The 12,623-nt window shown below is 32.7% G+C and overlaps 1 protein-coding gene across 3 annotated transcripts in view; it reads left to right on the plus strand.

The window, feature by feature from the left end:
- dor (vacuolar protein sorting-associated protein 18 dor) overlaps positions 1-12,623 on the plus strand; it is a 40,003-nt gene that overhangs the window by 15,073 nt on the left and 12,307 nt on the right. For all 3 annotated transcript variants that reach the window (XM_089236336.1, XM_089236337.1, XM_089236338.1), the window contains 11 exons: positions 583-668; positions 1,401-1,514; positions 2,373-2,457; positions 3,119-3,187; positions 4,417-4,474; positions 7,267-7,370; positions 8,447-8,507; positions 8,743-8,807; positions 9,993-10,281; positions 10,578-10,671; positions 11,647-11,720. In XM_089236336.1, the coding sequence (XP_089092462.1) occupies positions 583-668; positions 1,401-1,514; positions 2,373-2,457; positions 3,119-3,187; positions 4,417-4,474; positions 7,267-7,370; positions 8,447-8,507; positions 8,743-8,807; positions 9,993-10,281; positions 10,578-10,671; positions 11,647-11,720 (1,099 nt within the window). The remainder of the gene's footprint in view (positions 1-582; positions 669-1,400; positions 1,515-2,372; positions 2,458-3,118; positions 3,188-4,416; positions 4,475-7,266; positions 7,371-8,446; positions 8,508-8,742; positions 8,808-9,992; positions 10,282-10,577; positions 10,672-11,646; positions 11,721-12,623) is intronic.

Below are 12,623 nucleotides of genomic sequence, written 5' to 3' on the forward strand. Positions count from 1 at the left end.
CCACTCATTTACTTTAATAAGGGGGGGGGAGGGAATTCATGAATAAAAGCACTTTTCGCTATAAAAAAAGTTGATCCACTGAGTTAATTTGAGCTCAATGACTTTTCACGTTACATAAACACAGATTTTTTGTGTTCGTATTTTTTGCTTATAGTTTATTCATTAATGCTGAATTAAATTTGGGCAATTAGGAGAAAAAGCAGTTAAGTGATATGAAAATATGCATTCTTAATGATTAACAAGATTTATTTTAATTCTTTCTGAAGAAGTCTGTTAATTAAAATGAAAAAAAAAAAAATCAGATTTTTTTTACTTTTTCATACCCTGGTTTTTTTGCCAAAACTGGTGTTAACTAGAAGAGAAAACTGAGAAAAAAACCATCTTTCTTGCTTTGAGTGTTAAGTAAATTTATTGCAATGATTAGTGTGGTGATTAAATAACTGTTAGTTAAATTTAAAGAAAAAATGATAGAATGCAATCATCTTCCATCCAATGAATTGTCTCATACTTTTTGTTTGTATGTGCATCTATATCAGTATAGCATAAGTGGATGGTGCTAATTTTTATGTTTTACCTTTGCAGTCGAATAATACTGTTTATTGGCTATGCTGCTAGTACTGAACCACCAGTTTTAGTGAATATTTTCAGTGGATACAAAGAAGTCCCAGGTAAGTCAATAATTTTATAATTTCTACATATTAAAGGAATTAATGCACCAATAGTCTTTTATTTTTTATATGATTGGGTACACTGAATTACCTTGTTAAAAATTTCTTGGTTTTGCTATCTAACTCTGAAAACAAGTATTCAGGAATCTTAAAGAAATAAGGCATTCTCACCAGAATCCCTTAAAGTTACAATGCCAGGAAAAAAATGTTATTGGACAGGCAACATGCAATGGCTTTGAATTATCTTTCAGAGCTAAAAATGTACAAAAGCTGTATTACCTGTAACTTTATTACAGAAAAATGTGGTGCATTGAACTGCATTGTTAAAACAACTCATTTAAATATTTTAGTCAAGTATTTAGCGTTGATGTTTATCTTCTAGCAAACATTATCTAACAAATGCTTACTTTGTGAAATAAAAGAAAACAAATTTTTCAAATGTTTTGCACGCGAAAGCTAGATTTTATTAAGAAGTCACCAACGAATAAGGTAAAAATAATATTCTTAATATTCTTGGGCAAAGTAAATCTACTCTTCCAAGCTAGAGAGAGAAAGGTATAGTGTATTTGGTAGATTTGTTTTTTAATCCTTAGTGAGCCTATACCAAACATACTAAAATTTAAAATAAGTTGTAAATAAACAGCTCAAAAAACATTTGTCTTTGATTTTTGTTTCATGATTGCATGAATTCCATTGCTTTTGTTTTTAAACAAGTGATATTTGCAATTTTAGAAGGCTATCTCCAACTTCCTGGAAGTATGCCATACAGTAAATTGCAGTTATATTACCCAAAACCTACTGAAGATACAGCAGAACTAAGGCCCCAGAAGCTAGCATGGATGACTGGTATTTGTGTTTCCTAACCATGAATTTAAAATGTTTTTACTGTGTAATTATCTTAAAAGTGTATGATTATGAAATTTAATAAAATTTAAACGTTAAAATGAGGAACAATTATTGTTTCTCAAACTCATTGATGCATATCCTCGTTGATCTTTCATTTTTTTTATACATGTCATGAATAAATGTTTAATGACGAAAAGCTGGTGAATAATAAACAATATCTTTTATATTTTATGAAGTATGTATCGATCATTGCCCAGACACCTATGTATATTGGTTGTAGATGAATTCTGGTTGTACGTGTTTTCTACTGGTACTGCCTCAGAACACTGTTCTTGGTTACTACGACCACCATTACAAGGAATAAGTACATCATTCCAGGCAATTACATTTATTGCTATATCTAGGCAGCATCATTGCCTGATTGTCTTTACCAGGATCTCAATGTATCATATCACAGAAGTGTGGCTGTTACAAAGATTTGGTTGTGAAATGATTTTTGTGGCTCACACAGAAGTCCCAGTTTCAACATAATCAAGTGGATAGGTGAGAATTTGCAATGGAGATTGGTGTCCACGTTCAGCAGTTCAAATTTTTCCTTATAACACTTACAGTGCCAGTGTGATTTATGGTCAAACCACAAACAGTTCGAGGACAGTGCCAGCAGAAAACATCCCAGATTAAAACTGCCTACTGCTGATACAGGCCTATATAAGTGTCTGAACATTTATTGGTTGGTAGTGTATATCTGATTATATTTGGTGTGCAAAAAATTTTACTGAAACAACTTATATTTTCCACTGCCAGTCTATTTTTTTCCCTAACGCATGTGAAAATTTCTTCTTTTTTATCCTTGTAAAGAACCTGGACTGCTCATAGGGGAGCTAAACCATAATGATCCTAAAACATTGTTAGAATGTGTTAATGGCACTAAAGAGCTGCTATCGTATCCTTTACATGATTAAATTGCTTTTCGATTTAGTTAGCTAATTTATTTTCCTTGATATTCTATGCTATCATGTGTTTAGAATGTTATGGCTTTTTAATTTTAATTTTTTGCTATTTTATGTTACATAATGCCATGATTATAATACTACTTCTATTACCACACTACATATGAATCTAAGGCTGGGATTACGGTGAAAGTTTGATAAAAGATCGTTTGCAAAACTTGAAATAAAGAACAACCAATAAGCATATTGGTTATATTTGCTCGAATATAAGCAGTACGCTTATTAATAAATTATAATCGTATTATCAAACCCAAAAGGTAATCCATTTCTAATTCTAATACGCTTATTGGTTGTATTTTTCAAGTTTTGTAAAAGAAATTTCTAGAACTTTTGTAGTATAATCCTGGCCTAATAAACATTCTTTTGAGGAACTTCTAATGAATTAGTGAATGCCAGAAAGTATACATATGTGTATGTCCCTAACATATTTTATTGCCTGAGTATCTTTGTACTATGTACTGCATTGATTATAACGCTGTGATCTTGTTGCTGTGTACATCTATCCACATTCATCCTTGAAATTTATGTGTGCTATTAATTAGTACTTACCCCCCCCCCCCTCCTGTCAGTATTTCTCTTAATTCCACATTTCAGATACAAAGAAAAAAATCCTTTGTCAATAGTTTTAACAGAATTTCATTTGTTGGTCTTATTTCATGACAGGTAATGAAAAATATCTAAAAATTCTTTTTGGAAATGTATTAAATTACATATTTTTAAACATATTAGAACATTCTATTTTGTATTCTTACATACACACTATTAAATACAAATCATTAACTATGCAGCAGTCTGTTATATTTTTCCATCAAAATTACCCAAATGGCAATTATGAATTACAATAGCTATTGCAAAAAAAAAAAAAAAACGATTTACATAAAATCATCTGTACCTTATGCAATTTTATTTGTTACCTTTTTTGCATTAATATTTGATGGGTTAGCATGCTGGTCTTTGTTTGTATGTGTGTGTTTTCAAATTCCAGTTTTATATAGGCATCTTTTTTTCTTAAGCTGTTCAGCTTAACAAATGAGACACATTCTAAAAAGTTACTTCATATTCTATAATGATAATCTCATTCTTCAAAAGTCTGGCACATTTTAAAAACTTGACTGTTTCAACATTACAGCACCAACTCTAAATTAATTTTCTGGTAAAAAAATTTAAAATTTGATAGTTTCCAGCATATTACCTTTATGTATGAACATTAAAATTAGGGAAAATGGGTTTTATATAAAAGTTTATAGGTTAAATGTTTAGGTGGTACTTTCTAGTGTCAGTGCAGTACAACCTCTGTTTATTGAATCCTCATTTATCCAGAATTCTGTTACCAGAAGTTTGGTTTCCTAATCAATATTTTTTCTTTAGTCACAAGATTATTGCTTAGTCTAAAATTCTGCTATCAATGGAAATGATGACAATGAAACTTTGCAATTACAAATAAGCTACAGGTTGCTTTGAAAAAGCCAATATTTAGGGTATCTTATACCGATGTGCAATCAAATATTTTACATTCCTGGACAAGAAACTTTAAGAAACATATTTTTCACAAAAATTGCCTTGCAAGAAATCACTTCCTTATGCCTAAATGCAGCCCTGCTTCTGAGTGATATATTTCAGGAACCATTTAGTTCTAGCAACAGGAAAATGTATACATGACCATTAATTTTTTTAAACAAAGAGTGTTTTTCTTTTTCAAAGGACCTTTGAATGGGGAAAAAGTAGGACAAATAGACTTGATGCTTTAAATAGATTGAAATCCTTATGATCTTTTCTATTACGTCTGGGTTTTAAATATATATATTTTCCTGTTGAATCTACTGGAATAATTTTATAAGGTTACAGTATTTCTGTTCCATATTTATAGTTTGTTTTCATCTTATTTTATTTAGGGTGAAAATATTCAGCATATTGCAGCGACAGTTGGTTCATGAAGACATTTTTGCTGAGGTTAATTTTTTCTTGCAATTATATATAAAATTTTTATATATAAGTTTTACAAAGAATATAAAAATATGTGCAAGATGGGCAAGGACATCCATGCATTCATACATTAAAATTAAATAAATATACTTATGTAAAATAACGAACATACAGTTTTCATCCATTTACAATGGATAGACTTACAAAATCTGAACCAATTATTGTTTGTTATAATTAAAAAATCCGAAGCAATTATTAATAAAGTTTATGTGGCCATCATTTGATGGAAATTGTTTGTTCGGGTTCGAAGATCGTTTTCATTTGAGTTAGTTCTCAATGTTTCCCCAACGCTAGTGGTTGGCATCATCAGGGGAATTGATAAAACTGGATCAAAAGTCAAGTTTTCCTGAGCTGAGCTGAGCTGAATTAAGATTTGTTTGCCAGTTCCATGTCACTATTTTTGATGGACATTCTACTGGTCTTATCCGCGGACCACTAAGGGGGTGGCCTATATTAAGTTTTCCTGAGTCTCAGGTTGTACCGTATTTATGTACACGAGTGGTTTGACATACACTATTGTTTTGTGATTGGTCAGTTGATCCTATGGCTGGCAGCGAATTGAAAACAGTTCTTATGCTGGGAGAACCTGAATGGCTGAGAGATGTGGAGTTATATGATTGGCTATTGTGGTCATTCTGTTGCTGGATCTTGAAGGGGAAGGTTCTCGTTCTTATGACAGCTGGTGTCTAGGATCTTCTCAATTTCAAAGTTTCTTCTCTTCTATTATAGCTGTTTTTATGCTTGTATATTTCAATAGCCCCTCTGTAGATTCATGGGAAGAAGTGGTCAACATTAGCTATTACCTGTGTTTTGCTGAATTGTACTGTGGTTGTCGTTAAGCGCATGGTCCACCACCACCAACTTTTCTGTTTGGACAATTCTGCAGCATCGTTCGTGCTCTTTGATTCTCGTGGCCACAGATCTTTTTGTGGTTCCAATATATATACCTGGCCACAGATCTTTTTGTGGTTTCAATATCTACCTGGCCACAGATCTTTTTGTGGTTTCAATATATACCTGGCCACAGGTACATGGTATTTGGTAGATTCCGGTGCTGATAGAGGGTCACGGTGGTCTTCAGCTGATTGCAGCATTTCACATATTTTTCTGGTTGGTTTGAAAATGATCTTTATATGATGTTTTTTCATGACCTTACTGATTCTTGCCATCACTCCGGGAATAAAAGGCAGCACAGCTTTTCCAATTGATTGTGACTCCTCATTTTTCGCTGGTGATTCCTTGATAGGGCGTAAGGCTTTGCCGATGTCGTCTTTGTTGTACCCATTAGAGCGGAAAACTGATTCTAAGTGCTCAATCTCTTTACTTAGATCTTTTTCTTAGATCGCACAGTCTTCATAAATTCATGAAAACATCAAGTTCACTATGGAAATAGAGAAAGTACAGCTCTCGTTTTTGGACGTTCTAGTCAGCAGTCAGGGTCAACGTTTAGGCCACAGCATCTATTGCAAGCCCACCCACACCAACAGATATGTCCATAAGCTCACCAATCATCATCCTCACCAAAAACGAGGCGTACTGAAAACCTTGATCGAGAGGACAAGAAGACTGTGAAGAAAAAGATCTAAGTAAAGAGATTGAGCACTTAAAATCAGTTTTCTGCTCTAATGGGTACACAAAAGATGACCGGAAAAAACCTTATGCCCTATCAAGGAAGTCACAATCAATTGGAAAAGCTGTGCTGCCTTTTATTCCCGGAGTGATGGCAAGAATCAGCAAGGTCATGAAAAAACATCATATAAAGACCATTTTCAAACCAACCAGAAAAATATGTGAAATGATGCAATCAGCGAAAGACCACCGTGACCCTCTATCAGCACTGGGATCTACCAAATACCATGTACCTGAGGCCAGGTATATATTGGAATCACAAAAAGATCTGTGGCCACAAGAATAAAAGAGCACGAATGATGCTGCACAATGGGCCAAACAGAAAAGTTGGTGGTGGCAGAGTATGCGCTTAATGACAACCACAGTACAATTCAGCAAAACACAGGTAATAGCTAATGTTGACCACTTCTTCCCATGAATCTACAGAGGCTATTGAAATATACAAGCACAAAAACAGCTATAATAGAAGAGAAGAAACTTTGAGATTGAGCAGATCCTGGACACCAGCTCTCATAAGAACGAGAACCTTCCCCTTCAAGATCCAGCAACAGAATGACGACAACAGCCAATCAGATAACTCCACAGCTCTCGGCCAATCAGGTTCTCCCAGCATAAGAACTGTTTTCAATTCGGTGCCAGCCATAGGATCAACTGACTAATCACAAAACAATAGTGTATGTCAAGCCACTCATGTATGTAAATACAACCAGAGACTCCGGGAAACTTGACTTTTGATCCAGTTTTATCAATTCTCCTGATGATGCCATCCACTAGCGTTGGGGAAACATTGAGAACGAACTCAAACGGATGACAGTCTTCAAACCCGAACAAACAATTTTCATGTACCAAGTATTGTTTGTTATAATTCAAAAACTACATTCTATTAAGTTTTATTCCTAACTTTCCATTATGAATGAACCCTAAAATTTTCTTTTAGTATTCATTTTGTTTTCTAATTTATTTTTTACTTCTATATTTTTCTATTTATAATAAAGGCAATAAATCTTGCAAATAAATGAAATCAGCTACACATATTTTTATCAGTAATGTGTAGTTGTTTATTTTCGTATTAAAGCTCATTCAATATATAAACTTGTTTTTATTATTTATGTTTAAATGTTTTTTTTTAGCTTTATGGTTCTTTAAAAGGAATTGTAAGAGATCCAGTGAAGAGAACGATATGGGTGTACTCCGATCAAGTGATATATCGTTACAGTGTTATTCGAGAAGATAGGTACAGATTTCTTAGTTTGAATAAGAGTTTATTTTCACCATTTATATGGTAATTGATAAATTTGAGAACAATTTATGTACAGATATTTAGAAACCTTCATGTATAACGCATTACAGATATTCTGCACTTCCTAATATTTAGATCCATTCCCGAAACTTTCTGAATTTTAGTCTCTTCAACCAAAGAAAAATTCAATTTAAAATCGGAAAACTGAATTTAAAACTGTAATTTTATCATTATATAAATTATGTAATAATTATTTTGTAAAACTTGCATAACTTTCACATGGTAATTATTACAATAGAGCATGTGTCTGCTGATTCGGTAATAACTACAGTTTTTGCATTTTTATTTAGGACGAGGAGGTAGTACACCCCCTGGTTCTTTGGCTTGAAAAAGCTATCAGGATAACTACGTAGCAGGACGCGGTAGCCCAGGTTGATAAGATACTAACCTAAAATACCGAAGGATGTTTCGAGGTCTCACGAGTTTGATACCGGTTCGTCCTTGTCAGAAAATTTTCCTGACACAGGGGTACAATAAAAAAAATGGCGACATGACCACAGAAAAAATTGCTACTGCAGGGAGTCCCCCATCTAGGGTTAACGCACCAACCTCTCAATGAGTATAAAAAAAACAAGCCTGCCATTCTGAATCGGAAATAAATTGTAGGTCCTGGGGGGGGGGGGCCTGATTAGCCCTTGTGGTGCGACAAAAATGATCAAATTAAGTTCGTAGCATTTGATATTGCAACTGTAACTGGAGTTCTCATGATTTCTCTACAACTTCATTTTACTTCATAAGTAGTTAGTTGTTCAAGAGTTTAGTTTTAAGTATTGATTATTTTTTAAGAATTCATAATATATATATAATATAAAATGTTTAGTATATATATTAATGTTTATATATGTAATGTTACTCAAAAAATTCATACAGCTGTATTAACACAATATTAAGAAGAATTTCTCTTATTTACCTGTAAGTTTTCAGTATGCGAGAATGAAATGACCATATTTTTAACCATTTGTTCATGCATGTTAGGTGAATAAGAATAATTTTTGTGTAATAACTTATAGGCATGTGTGGGAATATTATCTAAAGGAAGGAAACTTTCAAAAAGCAGTGCTGTATTGCAAAGTGAGTTATTACTTTTTAGTTTTTCTTTCCTGATATATCAATGCAAGTCATAAATATTAAAAATATCAATTTTTAAATCGGTAGATTTGTTTTAAAAATGCAAAAAATGAATCTTTAGTATTTATTTATTCTGGTGGACTATAATTGGAAATGTAATGTAATTTAGATGGTTAATTTAATTGTTTTGAAACATTAAAAATATATATTATTATATTTTGATTTCAACTGTTATCAGAGAGATGAAGAAAAGTTGAACCAGGTATATTCCAAACAAGCTGATGTGTTGTTTGAGCAGGAGAAGTAAGTTGATCGTGATTTTTAAATTCAAATGTTAATGTTAGTCTATTGTTCATATCAACAGATGGTTATTGGGCTTTTAATAGTACAGTAGCACATGCTCTAAGAGGAGACCTTGTGTATAATTTTTTTGCTAACACATTGTTAATAAGGAAACAGAGAAAGTTATTTATTCCAAGAGTTGATTTCAGGGAAAAAACAGTTTTCATTTCTCAAGTACATGAGATGGCAAACGCAGGTAAGGACGTAGTCCCCCCCCCCACCACCACCACCACTTTATAACCTAACCACAATACAACAAAATGTATAAAAATGCTTTTTATTAATTTAGTAAAGTAATGAAGAGCATGATGGTGGATGGAATATATCCAATTCTGCAGAGTTTGTCGAGGCCTACATTATACCAAAAATATACAGCGATTGAAGATATTTAGTTAGAAATCCCCTAAAGGAAGGTTTAAAAGGTTCATGTATGTATTATTTAGTAGCAATAAAAGATGTAAGATGCTTTAATGATAATACTTGATTCTGTGTCATTACATTAAAAAAGTTATAAATTATCGACCCACTAAATGGAGGGCTCAGCAGCTAATAAGTGCAAGTCAATTTTCTAAAAAATGACTTTCATATTGCAAGTTCCTCTTCATTATTAAAACTTTCAGTTGCCAAAGCATTCTAGTCCTTATCTTCATATTGCAACATCAGATAGCAACACTTATACTGACCCACAAACTAAAAAGGTATTTTATTAGTTTGAACATTTAGTTATATAAGCGGTTTTAAGATAGAAACCTTTGTGCATATGCTTTGGTTTTGTGATTCTGTGTGAACTAACTCATAGGGGGAAAAACATTTCTTACCCAAATTTATATGGATACATTACAATTTTATTTGAAAATAAAATTTGATGATTAGCAGTTATTCTCTTCTCGCTTGTGGCTGGTGATTGTTAGTTAATTGATTCATTGTTAGTTTATTTGTGAGGTATTGTGTTTTTTTAATTGTTTTGCTTTTGAGTGAGACAACAGACTAAGAGGAACTTGCTTCTTTGGTGGTTAGTAATCAAATGTTTTCAAGAAGAGATTCCTTGTGTTCTCTTCAAAGATTGGTTTTGTGTATGCCTCTGGGGGAGGAAGTGATCGATGGTGAAATAACACATACATTCAATTTGTTTTGGTTCTTTTGCAGATATGAAGAGAGTGCCAAAGTTTATGCTAGAGTTCATGGATCTTTTGAAGCAATAGCCTTGAAGTTTTTGCAGGCTGAACAAGTATCTGCGATAAAAGTTTTGCTTCTGGAGAAGCTGGATATGCTGGATAAAAATGACAAAACACAAATCACCATGACTGTACTCTGGCTAATAGAATTGTACTTGAATGAATTGGGAGTTATGCGAAATTCTGGGAGGCAACATTTAGATTCTTACAAAACACTTCAGAATGAATTCCGTTCAATATTTAGTAAAGATAGAGTCAAGGTATATTTGACATTGAAGTACATTGAATTTTTTTTTACTTTAGTTGAGCAAGTTATATGTTCTTTTTAAAGTTTTAAGTATGAATTGTACATTACTTCTTATCAGTGTATATTGGCCTTCTGAAATTGCCATCTCTGACAGACACAAAAGAAAAGTTTTTACTTATGATTTTGTTAAAATTTTATTTATATTTCTTCCCTTTTCCATTTTACCTATTCACTAATGTTTATATGACTGATGTTCTTTTGAATTTTGCATTCCTCTTTGATTGTATGAAATAATCTATCTTTTTAAAGATATCAGTATCGAACAATCAAGGAGCTGTTTACAAATTGATGAGCAGTCATGGGGATGAGGAAAACCTGATATATTTTGCTAAAGAAATGAAAGGTATGAATTTTTATTTGGTTTATGATTTTTGACAATTAAACATAATTACGTATATTTGCGATATATTCACGATGTTTACTTCTTCTTAATGCTTGGGAAATGTCGGTTTAAAAACACAATATATGATGATCGTGAAGAATGTTAACCAAAGATGGGAACAATATGTTGAAAGCAATATACCAAAGTTATGATAAAAATATTTTAGAAATTTTATGTACATCAAAAAGAGAAACCGTAATTATTAGATTGATCAACCATAAACACAATAACAATGAGGAATTCTGAAACTGGGTGTTAAACCTCTTGTTTGGGTGGTTATAGTAAAAAATTCACATTGTCATTTTGCAAACAATCAGGTCAAAATTAACTAAAGTTGTGGGTGAAATATTCTAATTTATGTTTGTTGCCATGACATGATTAATGGAAGTGGGTGGATATAGATAGATTTGGTAATGCAGATTTACCCTTAGTTATCACTGCACTCATAGGTGGAGATAGACATGAACGCTAGAGGGGGGCATGATGATGTCAATTCATATATATATGTATAAATAAGTCAGTCAGCTCCATCATTAATGCTCCTTCCCTTATCTCCATCCATGATGGTACTGTTTCAAGAGATTGAACAAAGATCTAATTATAAATTCATATAATGAATATTGAGATATAATTTTCTGTGTGGACCTTTGCTTTAGTAGAGTCAACTGTTCTTTATTCCAGCAAAGAAAAAGCTCTTTAAAATCCATCAAGCTCACAATTCTCTCGAAAAATTTACTCAATGTCTCTTTGTAATTTATCTATTTATCTGCATGCTATTATCTCAAAAAGCCACATTGCTTGAGATCGAAATAATTTCAGTGCAAATGCTCTAAATAAGCTTTACTTGACATTGCTAATATTTTGTTCAAATAATGACTTATTTAATTCTTGTTTCCTATGACTTTAATGTTTCTAACAAATTATTTTGATTTCCAGATGAACAAAAAGTAATTCAGTATTATATAGAACAGAAAGATTTCAATTTTGCCTTAGAGCGACTTACAAAACAGGCAAGTGTCAAAATCTGTGAATCATACATATTTTTTAATTCATATATTTCTTCTATTGTTTTATGTTTGAAATTTTTCCCAAAAATTGAAATTAAATCCGATTTTAACTGAATTAATTGAACCAAAAGTTCTGTGTTTTTTGGTCATCCAGAACAAATTTCCTGAGATAAGCCGCAACACATCCACCCAGAGTTGTAACTAGGATTTTTGTGGTGCAGGGCAGACATGATTTTGCTTGCCACTACAAAATTTGATGATTTTATAACAGTATTTTTGTTCTTTCCTAAAATTTTCTGCCCCCAAAGGTTGCTACCCAGGGCAGTTCCCCCGCTTTGTCCTAGTTCCAACCTGGTTAGCCAGGTCTTTTAGTTAATGCTTCAGGGAACAGGGCCATCCTATCATTCATGATGAGTCATCATATTCCCTTGGTTTCACCTGCTGCTCATAGATATTAACACTCCTGAATACGATTCCACCACTCATCAAGTGAAACTTGTTTGAAAGAAATGGGACCATTCTAGTACAGTTGAACCTCGCTATAGTGAACCTGGGATATAGTGAACTCTCGGTTATAGTAAACTTTTTCAGTTGTCCCAACTGAACACTTATTTAACTAACTTCAGTGTTCCAACAAATTTGGTGAACCTTGGGTTATAGTGAGCTTTTTATTGGGTCTGCAGACAGTTCACTATAACAGGGTTCGACTGTATAACATATGCACTAATATGGAAAGGAAGTTTTGCATTCACTGACTTTTGATGAAAAGGCTGGGGAGGGGTTCAAATGATGATTACATAAGCAACTGGGTATGAAAATACAAAACTGGGAAATGATGTATGATTTCCAAAAGTATGTATGTAAATAGGAAAAGCCATGTCCTTCTCTGGTACTTGCAATCAATTA

Source organism: Pholcus phalangioides, unplaced genomic scaffold (genome assembly GCF_987345545.1).
Source record: "Pholcus phalangioides strain wild (caught in Gottingen) unplaced genomic scaffold, Ppha-v1.0 ptg000009l_1, whole genome shotgun sequence".
In the NCBI taxonomy this organism is placed as follows: domain Eukaryota; kingdom Metazoa; phylum Arthropoda; class Arachnida; order Araneae; family Pholcidae; genus Pholcus; species Pholcus phalangioides.